We start from the raw sequence: 14812 nt of genomic DNA on the forward strand, positions 1-14812 counted from the left end.
TGAATAAGAGAAAAAACATGCACAGTAGAATGAAATAAGGTCAAGTACCAGCTGTGTTTCTCCAAGTGTGGTTCTGTAGTCCTCCTGCAAATGCATGACTGGAGGATTCACTAGCCCACCCTGACCAGCCACTTCCCAGGCAGCCACATACTGAATCTCCTGCACACCAGGTTAGAGGACCTCTCCCCACCCTCAGGTGGCAGGAGGAGGAATGAGCAAGTTTTCCCGAGGCCCAGGCTCCACAGCCTGCTTTGGCCTTGAGTGAAGCAAGATGACAGCTGTGCTCTGAGGTCAGACTCTTTATTGTATACAGGGAGCGGGGGAACTAAGCCCACACTCCTTGTGAGGTAGGGAAGCAAGGTTGCAGTGGGAGGCCGCCCTCGACTGTCACTCTGAGAAGGAAGTAGGTGGTGACCATTCCTCAGCAGTGCCCTACCGGGCTGTTGAGAAAAAGAAGAGTCCTGGGATGAGTGTGCCTCTTCCCCCTTCAAAGAAAGGGACTCCTTGCCTCCTGAAAGCGGGGATTGACCGTGGTCGTGATGGCACTTCTGTAGAGAGGATTGCTGTCCTGAGGAAGAAGATGGGAAATGAGGAAAAACCTCCCGACTGCTCCTTTACCTAGTCCTAAGAGGCCAGCCTGGAACTTGAGCAGCACCCCCAGAGCTGATGGAAGTTAGCAGACGGGTGGGGCAGAGGACGCACAGACCAAAGTGAAGGGGATGACCTAGGTCGGAGGAGTCCAGGTTGGGGGTGGGGCAGGGAAGCCGAGACCAGAGGTCTTAACCAGGGAAAGCAAGCAAAACCCAGCCCAGTGGGGTAGGACACAGTCTCCCTACCTGCTTCCAGTTGAGCTGCTGCCGCTCCTTCTCAAAGCGGTTATATTCTTGGCGATCATAGATTTCCACAGAAAGCCGGTAAGCCAGGACCAGCCCCAGTCCCACTGCCACGATGCCCCCCACGCAGCCCAGCACGATGGCCAGGGTGTGATTTACTCCTGTGGGGAAGAAACAACACAGACTTCTGGGGGCTGGGGCATAGGGGTTGATCAACGGTTGCCCACAATGTGTCCAGCTTCCCTAGCCCTGTTTGTCATTGAAAACAAAGGGAACCCAGCAGGGTCTGAGGTTATCTCTGTGGTGCCCAGGGCCTTAGCTTTGTCCACTTGGTCCATCACCTCTGCTTTTGCCTGGACTCACTGCTCTGCTTCAAACCCTACCTGGTTTCCCATTATCTTCACCTGCCCAAGCCCAGAGTTCTGAAGCCCCACCCATCAAACTTCCGGGGCTCCCTCTGGCACGTCCGCAGCATCTCTGCCCACTTACTCTCTTGGGCTCTCACTCTCAGTATGACCCTGCCTCTGGCTTCCTCCTCCACCAGGAAGAAGAACAGCTGGTTATCCAAGGTCCTCTCTTTGCACCAGCCATCATCCGGGATAGGGTCCAAAACCAGGGTCACGTTGGCATCAGCACAAGCGATACTGCAATTGGTAGCCAGGGGACCGGTCCCAAAGGCCCCACACTCTGCACAGTCCCTGTCCAGTGGACACCAAGAAGTTACCAGCTGGGCAGCTGTGCTCCCCACACCACACGGCAGAAAGAGGTGGGCAGGTGGGAGTGGCTCAGCGACCCCCGCCGTGCCCCTGTTCCCAAGTTGCAAGACGGGAGGCCTCACCTGTGTCTCTCGCATGACGTCTTGCAGCCTGGGCACTGCTCACACAGGGCACCGTAGTAGCCATCCAGGCACTGGCAGCGGTTGCACGTGCAGCGTCCATGCCCACTGCAGAGCACTCCCTCAGGACTGACACAGCTGTCCGTGTCCCCACTGCACTCACACGCTCTGCCCGTGCGATTGGCATGACAGTGACACGTTCCACAAAGGCAGCGGCCAAAGCCTGGGACAGAATCACGCTCAGGGTGACAGCCATACTCCTCACACACAAAGGACATCACATGCCACCACGGGATGCCTAGAGCTGAAGTGTTCTGTGCGTCCAGTTCCCTCTCAAGTGTGGCAAATAGCTGCAACTCCTACACCAAAGTCTGATACTTGCCCTTAGTGCCATGATGTTCCCAGAGCCAAAATATCCTGGGAGCCACTCTGACCCCACCCTTCCCCCAAAGTCTGCAGGTACCTCCACAGAGGATGCCCTCATGTCGTTCACAGCTGGCATCATCACACTCGCACAGGGGCCCGGAGCTCTGTCCACTGCAGCTGCAGCGTCCACACTGACACCGTCCCTTCCCGCTGCACAAGGGCCCTGTCCCGTTGGGGGCCCGGCACCCAGATTCCAGATCTGGGGAGGACAGTTCAGCCTCAGAGCATTCACAGAGTCGACCCAGACGGCCAGAGTTACAGCTGGGAGGGGAAGGCAGAGCCAGAGGAGGGAAAGGTGGGTCAGAGAGTTTGACCATCCCTTGACCTATCTTTCCCGGGATCCTCTAAACCTAAGCTCTCAAAAGAACTGGAGAGAGATGAGTGGCTGAACGGATGCCGGTGTATAGTTGAGCACCAAGGAGCAAGAGAGCAGAGGGAGTTCGGGGGGAGGCGAGGGTCTTGGCACATCTGGGAAGCTGCACATGAAAATCAGGATGGAGTCTTGGGACGTCTGGCAAAAGAGGTCTGGAGATGGCCAGTGGGAGGACAGAAGGCAGAGGAGGGATACCGGGGCTGGTCATGTGTGGACAGTCACATGGGTGAAAGGAAGCAGGAATCCTCACCTGCACACCCCACATTGCAGCAGCCCCTGGCCATCACTGCAGTGGGGAGCCCGGGGCTGGGTGTCACCGCAGTTACAGTCACACAGTGTGTGCAACTCCACTGTCAGCTCCTCTGAGAAGCCAAGGGCTCGGAGCCTCAGAAGATGGGGCTCTGAGAGGCAGTGAGTAGCTTGGATAGTAACCAAAAAATTCACCTGAGGACAGTGCGGGCAGAAATCAGCCTTGAGATCCTGCACCCACACATGCACACCACACCAAACCCATTGATCATCCAGAAACCTATTCCTTAGGAAATTAAGGGATAAGCCCATGCTAACACCCATCTCGTAGAAACCTGCTGGAGGAAGCTGCTCATTAAAGCCTTTTAGAAAGGATGGATGAAGAACTACCCCACGCTTTTGCATTGTTCTGTGTCTGCCCCCCATCTTTTCCTGCCTGCTTCAATTTCCCACCCCCCCCCACCCCCACTTCCTTCCTTCTGCCTATCTCGGCTGGCTCTTACCGTCTGGTTGATTCGGACCTCGTTGCACTGGCCCCGGTCCCCAGCCTCACGCTCCCTCTCCTCAGGACCCCCACACTGAGATTCATAAGAGATGTGGACCCCAGGAGGGAGTGGAGAGTGTTCGAGGGTCACAGTGGATGATAGGCTCTGTGGAAGAGAGCAAGTAACCACGTGAAGGCAGGACTCCAAACCCCACCTTGTGTCCTCTCCAGCCTTTCCAAATTCTGCCATGACCTGCCCCAGCCTGCCTTGGGGACCCCTTGCATTCTGCCCAGTCAAGAGGTATTTCTGCAGGAAGGGCACTGTGAGAACTTTGGGTGCATCACACAGGAGCTAGAGGCCTCTCGGTTAGCATTTCAGTGCGGCTGCAGCAAGGGCTCCACTGTGGGGGGGGGGGGCCTGTCAATGTGCAGTGGCTGCTTCTCAAACCCCAAATGACGACACATAACCTGTGTGCATAAAAGGCAGAGTCTTTAAATCGAGTTTGCCCTGGGAAATTTGGTACCGTCTCAAATTTTCTCACCATGGGTTTAGGACATGGTGGTCCCTGTCCTAAGAAGCCTAGAGCATGGTTAGAGATAGAACCTAAACCCAAGAAGCACTTAAGAATCTTTGTGGTTCCCTCTACCTGTAAAACTCTATGGTTCCTGTGAAGAATATCTCTGAATTATTTGTAAGCTTAGTGAAAGTAGGCTCTAGATGTCACATTCCTTCTGTACAGATTGGGGCACGAATGCCAGCCCTTCCGTCCATTAACTATGTGACCTCGGGCAAGTCATTCAGGGACCTGTGTCTGTATCCCCACCTATGAAATAGGGATGATAATAGCAACCAGGGGTTTAGCAGAGTTAAGTGAGACGGCAAACAGTATGTGCACTTAAGACAGTGGTTGGCATGAAAGACAAGCTCAGTGAGTGTTCCTTCCCTTCCTTGCCCAGTGCAGGGCTCCGTGCTCGGCCCAAACCAGACGCTTCAGATTTGAGAATGTAAGATTGAGCAGATGAACTAGGAATGACAGCCACAGGCAAACCGTAGGTAGTTGCTAAAAGTGATCAGTCCCTGATAATTCTGCTGCCCCCCACCTGAGGCCCCTTCCCAGTGCCCGCCCTCTCCATGCTCCCCCGGTCCCAGCCCCTCACATTATAGGCGTCCATGATGAGCTGTACCACGTTGCTGGAGTCCTCACTCAACTCCCCAACTGCGGACTTAGGAATCAGCTTACTCAGCTCCTGAGTTAAGAGGAGTCCAGGGAAATGGTGGGTCACAGCTCTAGGGAAATGGGCTTCTGCGGGTCTGGAAGGAGGGCATATGGGGATGGGGTGGAGAATGGGGTCTTTGAGGAAGTTGAGAAAGGCTTGAAGTGGGAAGGTCTGGCATTCAGCCAGCTCTCACCTGGTAGACAGGCAGTGTGGCACTGGTGACGGCAAAGATGGGCTGGATGTTTGCTGCAGAGAGGGCCTGGGCTACCTGACCCACAGAGGGGTAGTCCTGGGCAGGGAGCGGGGAAAGGTGAGCACCACAGGTCTCCCCCATAACATCCAAGGTGCCCTCAGCCCAGGAAATCCAGGAACCAGGTCTCCACCAGCTAGAGGAACCCTGGAGGCTCGGGAAGGCAGAAGGGGCTAGGGAGTGGGTGGCACAGGGTTCTGTCTGAGCAGTGGGGGCACATGGAGCGAGGAGCTGGTGGGAAAGATGGCAGGGTGGTCACTGGTAAGGACAACGAGGCTGGGGAGAGGGGGGTCTGGGAGTAGAGGAGGTGTGGCTCGGATGGGGAGGGGTGGAGCAAGGGTGGGGACTCACAAACTCTGGGCTTCGACTATAGAGGCCATTACTGTCCAAGTGGCAGTGCCCGTCGCTGGGCATGAAAATGCCACCCAACTTCCCATCCCCAGCTGTGTGGAATGTGTCATCTGAAGTGAACACCAGCAGTCGGGACACATTTCTCCAGCCAATCTGCTCCTGGAATCGGGGTGGGGGGTGGAGGTAGGCTGTGCACCTGGGCTCCATGAGCCAAGGATTTGCCAGCCTCATTCTGAGTCACTTTGTCTATCTCCATACCCAGCCCCCCCCTCCGCCATCCCACCCCCCCATCTCCAGCTCCCTGCTTCCCCCCAATCCCCCAGACAGGGCTGCTGCTAGTGGAGGCCTTCTTATGAATTAGAAAAACATGCCTCTTCCTCAAGATATTTTACTCCAATCCACCAGGAAATTATTAAAATAAATATGCAAACTCCAGTGACTATGGTACAAAGGGCACCCCCAGAACCAGGCACTGCACGACCCTAGGTGGCAGTCTTGGCCCCAAAGGGTTCTTCAGACTCAGATCCCCTCCCCACCTCCTCACCTGGCAGAGCGCAGCCTGCAGAATGGCATCAAAGCCACCTTCAGGCGAGTCCAGGTTGCCAGACACGCTCTGGCGTCCCACCTCCCGCTCGAAGGCCTTAGCATCCGAGGTCAGGGACAGCACGTGGCGAAAGCTGAAGGGAGGCTGGCAGCGCTCCAGCCGGGTAGGGCAGGGGTGGATAAGTTTGGAGGGCACTGTGCTCACAAAGGGCAGCACCGTTTTGTCCACGAAGGAGCCAAAGCCTGGGGGGGGGGGGGGAGAATCGCGAAGGTTGTGCCCAAAGTCACTGGCCAGCAGCAGGGTGGAAGGTCTGCTGCTGAGGACTCAGAAGGCAAAGGTCCATGGGAAGTGGGGGGGTGAGGGGGACAGTCAGAGAGGAGCAGAGGAGATCACGAGAGCGGGTGCTCCTAGAGCACAGGGACTGAGTACCTGGCAGGGACAAAGGGTTTAGGCCACTGACTCAGGGCAGTGGGGGATGGAGGAGATTAAGAGGAGGATGAGGGGAGGGTCAGACAGGATCTCTCTCTCCCGAGGAAGAAGGAGAGGGTGTAGGGTGTAGTAGCAGCATGAGGCAAAGGAGGGGATCTTGAATAGGGTAGATGTGAGTGTGGAAGCCGCAGCCAGGGACAGGGACATTTAGACCTTTTCCTAGAGACACAGACAGGGCTGAGAAAGTGGCATCAGGGCAGTATCTGGGTTGGCAGGTCCACAGTGCGCTGTCTGACCCCTGGGAGCTGTCTGAACGCGGTCTGGCCAGACTCTGGGCCTCGGTTACCCCCACCCGCGTAGTCTCTTAAATCCCCTCCAGTTCTGTCCTAGAAGGTGGATGTTCTGGGAGAGAGACGCCAGAAACCCGGGGCCTGGCCAGGTCTGTTAAAAACCGGGAGAGGGCAGGCAGGGCCCCTGTGCGCCCAGGACGCTGGCAGAGGCAGAAGCGGCTTTTGCAGGTAGAGGCCGAGCTCACCGATGCGCACTGAGTGGGTGACCTCCTGCAGCCGCGCCAGCAGGTCTTGTCCGAGCTGGCGCACGCGCTCCAGGTCGTCCTTCATGGAGTAGCTCAGGTCCATAAGGTAGTACAGGTCGACCGGGTAGCCCTCTGCCCGGAGGAAGCGCACCCGGAGCTGCTGGGGCTCCCCTGGGGAAGCGGGGTGGGGGATGGCGCGGGTCAGCGAGCGCCATCGAATCTCAGCCCGGACCTCCAGCCCAGCCCGCCGCCCCCTGACTCACCCGGCCGCAGCGTGACCCGGACCTTTTGCGGCGCCAGCTGGGTGGCCCCCTCGCCGCGATCGCCCTGGCCGAGCGGCTGGTCCTGCAGCACCTCCTGCCAGCCGCGGGGCTCCTCCAGCTCCCCTGGGGGGCAGCCCTGGGCCAGCAGCTCCTGTCGCTGGCCGCAGCGCCGCGCCTCCGCCACCCCCGACGCGGTGAAGTTCTGCGCCCAAGGGGAGGCGCGTCGGGGACTCTAGTCCTCCACACACCCCCCAGCCCTGTTCCCAGACCACCTCTCCCCCACCTCCCCACCTCCCCCCCACCCCTGGGATGCTGGCCGCTCCTAACCCTCCCCTCGCGGTCAGTTCCCTGAGCCCTTAGGATGCCCTCCCTTCCCCGTCCCCCCAACAGCCACCTCGTCCTGTCTTTGTTCAGAGCCCGCTTCCTCTAGCACCCCACCAGCCCCCACCTTATCTAGACAACCCCCTTTCCCTAGCCACCTACCTTTCTCCTCCCCCTAGGGCCACAGACTTCCTGTTGAGATCTCAGGGACCTCACTACCACAAGAAAAAGAGGAGCCTGGCCTCCTAGTCCAACCTCCCCTGCATGCTTAGGCCCAAACTGGAAGGGGGTCAGGCTGAGACCCAGGCTAAATTCCTGGGAAGGGGAAGGACAGGGACAGAAGAGGAGACACCCCCTCCCCCCAGTTGGCTGGCACCCCTGGGACTGGCTGGGAAGTGGCAGAGGAAGGAAATAGTTACAATGGCTTCTCAACTGGCCCTGGTGCCAGACTCAGGTCCAGAGATTGAAGGAGGCAGACACATATCTGACTGTCCCCAAAGCCCCTGCCTGGCACCTCTGCTCTCTGCCTCCTGCTGACTCTGAGTCTCCTCTTCCCGTCCTCCCAGATTCCTGGGCTGGCTCAGCCTCTGCTCAGCCACTGTGGCTGTGCCTTCTCCTTCTGGTGAGTTTGCCCTCATCTCTCATCTAACTCTCCCTCTTCCTTTGAGGGAGACAGTTCTGTTCTCACCCTCGCCCCCAACTCAGTTAACTGCCATGCTCTGTCACTCCATGAGCCCTGTCTCTTTAAGGCATAAAGCAAAGAACGGCCTTGTTTGACCAGCCAGGGAGACACCTGCTCCCCAGCATCCTTCCTGGCCACTTAGCCAGATCAAGCCTTTCCCCCGAGGTGTACACACCTCTAACTCCTTCCCTTCTACTCCCCCAGCCACAGGCTGCTACATACCTGAGGAACATTATGAGGTACACACACCCCCAACATAGACTCAGAAACCCAGTCACATACTTTCTGCTAAAGACTAACCCCCAGTGTGATGGCATTTGGAGATGGAGCCTTTGGGAAGAAATTAGGGTTAGATGAGATCATGAGGGGTTAGGGTTAGGGGGATTAATGCCCTTATAAGAAGAGGCACCAGAGAGCTTGTCTACAGCCTGCCTGCAAGCCAAGAAGAGTGTTGCCACCAGAAACCAAATTGGCTGGCATGTTGATCTTGGACTCCCAGCCTCCAGAACAATGAGAAATAAATTTCTGTTGCTTAAGCCACCCAGTTTTGTTATGGCTGCCCAGGCTGACAAACGCACTTCTTCACATGTATACACGTACCACAGGTCCCTCTCCCTGTACACAAGCATGAGTTCCAGCACAGACACACTTCCTCCAAATTTATGGTTACAAGTCTTTTCCGTACATACACAAACGCACAGGTACACAAACATATACACACAGGAAACTTGCATGCTTGAGTATGCACACACACACAACCACGCACAGGAGTCCTATGTGCACAAACTCAGTCACGCACAGAACTGCAGAGAGCACCCGGAAAACCACACAGTCGCAAACCTATCTCCGTTCTGCACATACACATACACAGGGTTCAAAGGCCACGGAACCATCTTTACCAGTTGCTTGCACCAGGCACAGCTTGGGTGTGAGAGGATGCATTTCTGGCAGGTGGGGGCCGGCTGGCAGGACCCCGGCAGGGACAGATCAGGATCCCCCCGTTCTGTGACCTTCTCTGGGGATGAGATCTTGGCATCCAATTCACTCTCACCTCGGCTCAGAGCCAGCAGGAAAACAAGGACCATTGACAAAGCCACCATGGCCTGCAATACGATACAAAGGGGGACACATGGGTCCTTAGGGAGGACCTCCAGGTTCTCAGTCCTCTAAAATTAGTCTGTGGTTGGGGCGCCTGGGTGGCTCAGTGGGTTGAGTGTCCGACTTAGGTTCAGGTCATAATCTCAGGGTTTGTGAGTTCTAGCCCCACATCAGACTTGCTGCTGTCAGCGCGGAGCCTGCTTAGGATCCTCTGTCCCCCTCTCTACCCTTCCCCCACTTGCTCTCTCTCTCTCAAAAATAAATAAACATTTTTTAATAAAATAAAGTAAGTCAAGGGGCGCCTGGGTGGCTCAGTCGGTTAAGCATCCGACTTCGGCTCAGGTCGTGATCTTCCGGTTTGTGAGTTCGAGCCCCGCATGGGGCTCTGTGCTGACAGCTCGGAGCCTGCTTCGGATTCTGTGTCTCCTTCTCTTTCTGCCCTCCGCAACTTGTGCTCGGTCTCTCTATGTCTCTCAAAAAGTAAATAAATGTAAAAAAGAAAAAAAAGGAAAAATACAAAATAAAATAAAGTAAGTCTGTGGTTGTCACTCTCAAAACTCTACCCCAGGGGTGCCTGGCTGGCTTAGTCGGTAGAGCGCGAGTCTTGTTCTTAGGGTCATGAGTTCAAACCCAACCTTGGATGTAGAGCTTACTCAAGAAAAAAAATAAAAAACCTCTACCCCAAATCTCTATCTCCCTTCATAGTTTCACTTCCCCCTGTGGATTCAGCAGTTTCTTCAAAATGTTGGGAAGGGGCAGGTCCCAGGCCTGGGTAGGAGCCTCAGACAAACCCTGTCCCTCCTGTGTGCAGACTTCCCTAGGGCCAACGTGGGCAAAACGGCCTAACAAGAGTCTGGGGACTAGGCCTGGAAGCACTAAGGTCTACATCCGCCCAGGTCTATTCACCAAGATTGCAAGCCACAGTGGAATCAGAACCGAACAGGAAACAGACCGGGTTCTGGTCCTGCTTCAGTCCCTCACTGGCTGTATGGCAAGTCAGACTTTTTCTCTGGGCCTTAGTTTCCACATCTGTAAAGAGAGAGAGTTGAATAAATAATCTGGCAGTCCTTGCAGCTTTCATAATCTTGGATTCTAAGGACAGGAAGAGGGTCAAGGATTCTAAATAAAGGAGGAAGGTCGGGGAATAGGAATGAGAGGAAGGAAGGCTGGAGCTGATGAAGAAGTGTGTGAAAGAAGCAGGGAAGGGTAGCCGACACGGTAGCAAGAGGAATGAAAATTAGACCATAAGAAAACTTTCTAAAAGTCTGGGATAACGGAGGAAGGCAGGCCATGGTTGGCAAAATTTTCTTTTTCCTGTCCTTTGCACAAAGCAAATATAGACTGGAGAAAGAGCCTGTGGCAGGGTAATTCCTGGAATGACCTCTAGGCAAATTTCTGATTTTAAAAAACATATTAATTAAAAAAAATGTATTAATTAAAATTTTGAATAGGCAATCCATAACCATGCTTCAAAACTCAAAAAGTTAAATCACAATGGCCTTTTTTTTAGAGGTGGGAAAGCTGATCCTATACGGATCCATTATATGGATTGATTCAATTATATGGAATTGTGGGGTGTCTGGGTGGCTCAGTTGGTTAGGCGTCCAACTTTGGCTCAGGTCATGATCTCGGAGTTTATAAGTTCGAGCCCCAGGTCGGGCTCTGTGCTGACAGCTCAGAGCCTGGAGCCTGCTTTGGTTGTGTCTCCCTCTCTCTGTGCCCCTTCCCCTCCTCAAAATAAATAAACATTAAAAAAAAAAAAAAAACAATCTTGAAAAAGAATGAAATGGGAGGACTCTCACTTCTCACTTGCAAAACTCACTAGAAAGCTATAGTAATCAAGACAACGTGATACTGGCATAAAGATAGGCATATAGATCAGTGAAATAGAATGGAGAGTCCAGAAATAAATCCATCCATTTATAGCCAATCGATTTTCAGCAAGGGTGCCAAATTATTTGATGGGGAGAGAACAGTCTCCAACAAATGGTACTGGGATAACTAGATATCCACATGTAAAAGAATCAAGTTCAATCCCTACCTCACAACATATACAAAAATTAAGTGAAAATGGATCAAAGGCCTAAATGTAAGCCCTTGAACTATAAACTCTTAGAAGAAAATGTCAGGGTAAATCTTTGTGATCTTGGCCTTGACAGTGGATTCCTAGCTATGACATCAAAAACGCAAGCAACAAAAGAAAAAAATAGATAAACTGGACTTCATAAAAACATAAAACTCTTGTGCATCAAAGAGCACTATGAAATGAAAAGACAGGCTACAGAAAGGGAGGAAATATTTGCAAATCATGTATCTGATAAGTATCCAGAATATATAGAGAACTCTTACAACTTGACAACAAAAAGGCAAACCACCCAGTTTTTGAACAGCAAAGGATTTAAATAGACATTTCTTTGAAGAAGATAGACAAATAACCAACAAGCACATAAAAAGATGCTCAACACCATTAGTCATCAAGGAAATGCAAATCAAATACCACAGTGAAATACCACCACACACCCAGCAGAATGGCTAGAATAAAATAAAATAAAATAAAATAAAACAGAAAATAAGTGTTGGTGAGGATGTGGAGAAAATGGAACCATCATACGTTGCTGGTGGCACGGCACTGTGGGGAACAATTTGATAATTCCTCAGTAAGTTAAAACAAAAACTGGGACGTGACTGTTCAAAGCAGTGTTATTCACAGTGGCCTAAAGGTAGAAACAGCGCAAACGTCCATCAACTGATGAATAGCTAAACAAAATGTGATCCATCCATACAGTGAAGCATTATTTGGCCCTAAAAAGGAGCGAAGTGCTGATTCAGGCTACAACATCGATGACCTTGAAAACACTAGGCTAAGTGAACGAAACCAGTCACAAAAGACCACATCTTGTCGGATGCCGTTCATGTGAAGTATTCTGATTCCCCAAATCCACAGAGGCAGAAAGTGGATGCCAGGGGTTGGGGAGGGAGGGGAGGATGAGGAATAACTTCTTGATGGGCAGTCTTCTTTTGGAGTGAAGAAAAAGTTCCAGAACTAGATGGTGGTGATGGTCACACAACATCATACATGTACTTAAGGCCACTGAACTGTACACTTAAAAAATGGGTTAAATGATCAATTTTATGTGTATTTTATCTTATCAAAAATCAAAACATTGAGATAGTGAGAAATCTCCCATACCCATCCTCCTCCTCCCATTTCCACACCTCACCCTAAATGAATAACCGTCATTTTAAGTTATCTTTTGTTGCTGATAATCCTTCTAGAGATTGTTTTATGCATACACAAACTAATGTGAAAATATATACTCTCCAAATGGTAGAATCACATGACAGAAGTCTACAATCACAATTCTAGAATACATGCGGGTTTGTCCCCCTTTTTTCTTTTTTTAAAAGATTTTTTTTAATTTTTTTGTTTTTAATTAATCCTGAGAGAGAGAGAGAGTACAAGCAGGGAAGGGGCAGAGAGACGAGGGAGAGAGAGAATCCGAAGCAGGCTCCATGCTGTCATCACAGAGCCCGATGCGGGGCTCGAATCCATGAACCATGGGATCATGGCCTCAGCCGAAATCGAGACATTTAACTGACTTGAGTCACCTAGGTGCTCCTTTTTTTCTTTTAATTGCTTTTCTTGGAGATCCTGCTACTCAAGAAAATAAAGAACTTCCTTGTTCATTTTCACAGCGGTATACATTTCCGTGGCATGGATGTATCATATCCCAGTTAGTCTCTCAATGGGATTTAAATTGTTTCTAATTACTCACTGTTAAAACTAATGCTGGGGGCGCCTGGATGGCTCAGTCTGTTAAGCATCTGACTTTTGGTTTCCGCTCAGGTCGTGATCTCACAGTTTGTGGATTTGAGACCTGCACTGGGTTCTGTGCTGTCTCTGCTGAGCCTGCTTGGGATTCTCTTTCTCTCTCTGCCTTCTGCCCCCTCTCAAAATAAATAAATAAAACTATTGCAGTGAAAACCCATGCATTTATCATTTCACATGTGTGCAAGTGAATCCGGAAGATAAATCCTGGGAAGAGGATTTGTAGGGTCAATAAATTGGCATCATTTGTAATGCTGGCGAGTGATTGCTGACGCAACCACCTTCGCAACTATGCCAGTTTATATTCCCATTGGCGGTGTGTGTATGAGAAAGACCAACTAACTCCTTGTCCCAAAACGTCTGCATCCGCCCCAGCCTGGGCTTAGATTCAGACTGGGGAAGGGGTGGGGTGACCTCAGCTGTCCTGCTCCCCACTGTGCACCATTTGGGACCTCAGGTGTAGTATATATATGTCTTGGAACCTCCACCCCCATGCGAGGCCGGTTCAGACTCAGCCTCACTGTAACCTCAGCCCCGCTTGCTCTGCACGCCTGTGGTCGAGGAGGCCTGAGATGCTGTAGCACAAAGCCCAGTTTTGACTCATCTGTCACAGGTGGGGCCCCCAGGACAAGACAAACCAGAGACCTCAAGCCCACTCATGTCCCCTAAAGGGAGCCCCTGGGACTCTCTGGACAGCGTTCCCCCACCCTCTTCTCCCAATTGTCCCCCTCATTTCTTACTTGGGGATACATGGCCTGCCACTTGTTAATTTCTCTCTGTCTCCTCTCTCCCCCACCACCCTCCTGTTCAAAAGTTTGATGACATCCCTCTGCTGCGTTTCTCTTCTCCACGTCTTTACAGTTCTTTGTTTTACTTCCTTTTCCTCTCCTATCCTAACCAAAGGAAGGCAGAGCTGTCTAACTCAATCCCCTCTTACAAATGGAAACCTGAATCCCAGAGTGATAAGTGACTTGCCCACAGTCACACAATGAACAGGGATGAAGACAGGTCGGGACTCGGTCTGTTTGCCACTTTCCTCGCCTCCAACCCAGGCACCATCATCATCAAAAGCCATGCCTTCTCCCTTCCAGTTCCAGTGGGCTCCACCTAATCCCTTCTCTTCCCTTGATGGGTCCTCTTCAGTCGGTCTTCTTTCCCCCCGTGGTTGTTCCCTTTTCCTGGGCTCTATCCTGATTCCAACACCCTAACACCCCCTTCAGCACCTGAGAAACAGAGCATTTTCCCAACCTATCCAGATCTTCCAAATCAAGTGGAATCCTCTGCTGCCCACTCAGTGTCCCAAGGAGGGAAGAGAACCGAGCCACGCTGCCACAGTCTCCTAGGACACCATAGCCAAGGTGCCACTGGCAGATCTGAGCTGAGCACCAGGCACTAGGCAGCGGGGATAGCAGCTGGGGAGTCCTCTTGGGAGAGCCCTACCATGACATAACCCTTGGCACATGGCAGGCACTCAGATGATAGCATCATACATCCCCTTCCTTCTTTGCCTCCCTCCAGGCCCACTTTTGGGAAACACATGCAGGAGAGAGAGGTGAGGAGGGTATGGGGTGGGGGGGGGCGGGGAGGGAGAGCTTGAGAAGCTGGAGGGAACAGGGATGAGGATCTCAGGAATGCAGAAAGGACTTCAGAGCCTTTCTCGAGTCTCACCTGAACCCTGGGTGTCTTGGGATCAGAGCCCAGCGTCCTCTTCCCTGGAGATTGGGAGCAGGGGTGGGGGCTGGGCTAGTAAGGAGAGGAGGCTGGAGGGCTGGTGCCCTGGTACTCACAGGTGCGTGCAAAGCAGCCCTTCCTCCAGCCGCGGCGGCCTTTGTGTACTGATCTGGGAGGCTGCAGAGGAGGAAGTGACACACCCTGGGGTGGGGTGGGGGAGATTTCGGGGTGGTGGGGTAACTGATCTAGAAGGTGGGGCCCAGAGGGGTGGAACTGGGCCAAGGGGGTTGACAATACAGGGATCTGAAAGGAAGCACGGAGGCTTGTCTGTCTACTGAGCACCTACTACATGCCGGGCATATCACAATATTGTCATTAATCCTTGCAACAACTTCATGACATATCCGTATGTTAATGTCCC

The 14812-nt window shown here is 52.6% G+C and overlaps 1 protein-coding gene across 4 annotated transcripts; it reads right to left on the reverse strand.

The window, feature by feature from the left end:
- Window positions 1-286: 286 nt before the first annotated feature.
- On the reverse strand, window positions 287-14526 carry ITGB7 (integrin subunit beta 7). 4 transcript variants are annotated; one of them, XM_032593979.1, is made up of 16 exons: window positions 14389-14526; window positions 9798-9920; window positions 8693-8896; window positions 6791-6992; window positions 6528-6698; window positions 5564-5805; window positions 5020-5178; window positions 4612-4707; window positions 4359-4448; window positions 3220-3366; window positions 2718-2911; window positions 2132-2355; window positions 1672-1891; window positions 1323-1531; window positions 837-994; window positions 287-568 (listed from the first exon to the last, which is right to left on the reverse strand). In XM_032593979.1, the coding sequence occupies exons 3-16, from the start codon at window positions 8891-8893 to the stop codon at window positions 488-490; spliced, it is 2394 nt and encodes a 797-aa protein (XP_032449870.1). In that variant the 5' UTR covers window positions 8894-8896; window positions 9798-9920; window positions 14389-14526; the 3' UTR covers window positions 287-487. The 4 variants fall into 4 exon arrangements, with proteins under 4 accessions (XP_032449870.1, XP_032449871.1, XP_030178565.1 ...); XM_032593980.1 differs by having other exon boundaries at window positions 9844-9920; window positions 14508-14525; XM_030322705.2 differs by having other exon boundaries at window positions 9844-9920; window positions 14389-14525.
- Window positions 14527-14812: the final 286 nt, after the last annotated feature.

The sequence above is a fragment of the Lynx canadensis genome, chromosome B4, assembly GCF_007474595.2.
Source record: "Lynx canadensis isolate LIC74 chromosome B4, mLynCan4.pri.v2, whole genome shotgun sequence".
NCBI classification, from domain to species: Eukaryota; Metazoa; Chordata; class Mammalia; order Carnivora; family Felidae; genus Lynx; species Lynx canadensis.

Excerpts from the sequence above, each read along its gene's own strand:
- ITGB7 (XM_032593981.1), bottom strand. The coding sequence starts at position 8,893 with ATGGTGGCTTTGTCAATGGTCCTTGTTTTCCTGCTGGCTCTGAGCCGA. Across the intron at positions 5,179-5,563 it reads TGCAGGCTGCGCTCTGCCAG|GAGCAGATTGGCTGGAGAAA; the intron begins GTGAGGAGGTGG and ends CCCCGATTCCAG. Across the intron at positions 1,532-1,671 it reads ACGTCATGCGAGAGACACAG|GGACTGTGCAGAGTGTGGGG; the intron begins GTGAGGCCTCCC and ends TCCACTGGACAG.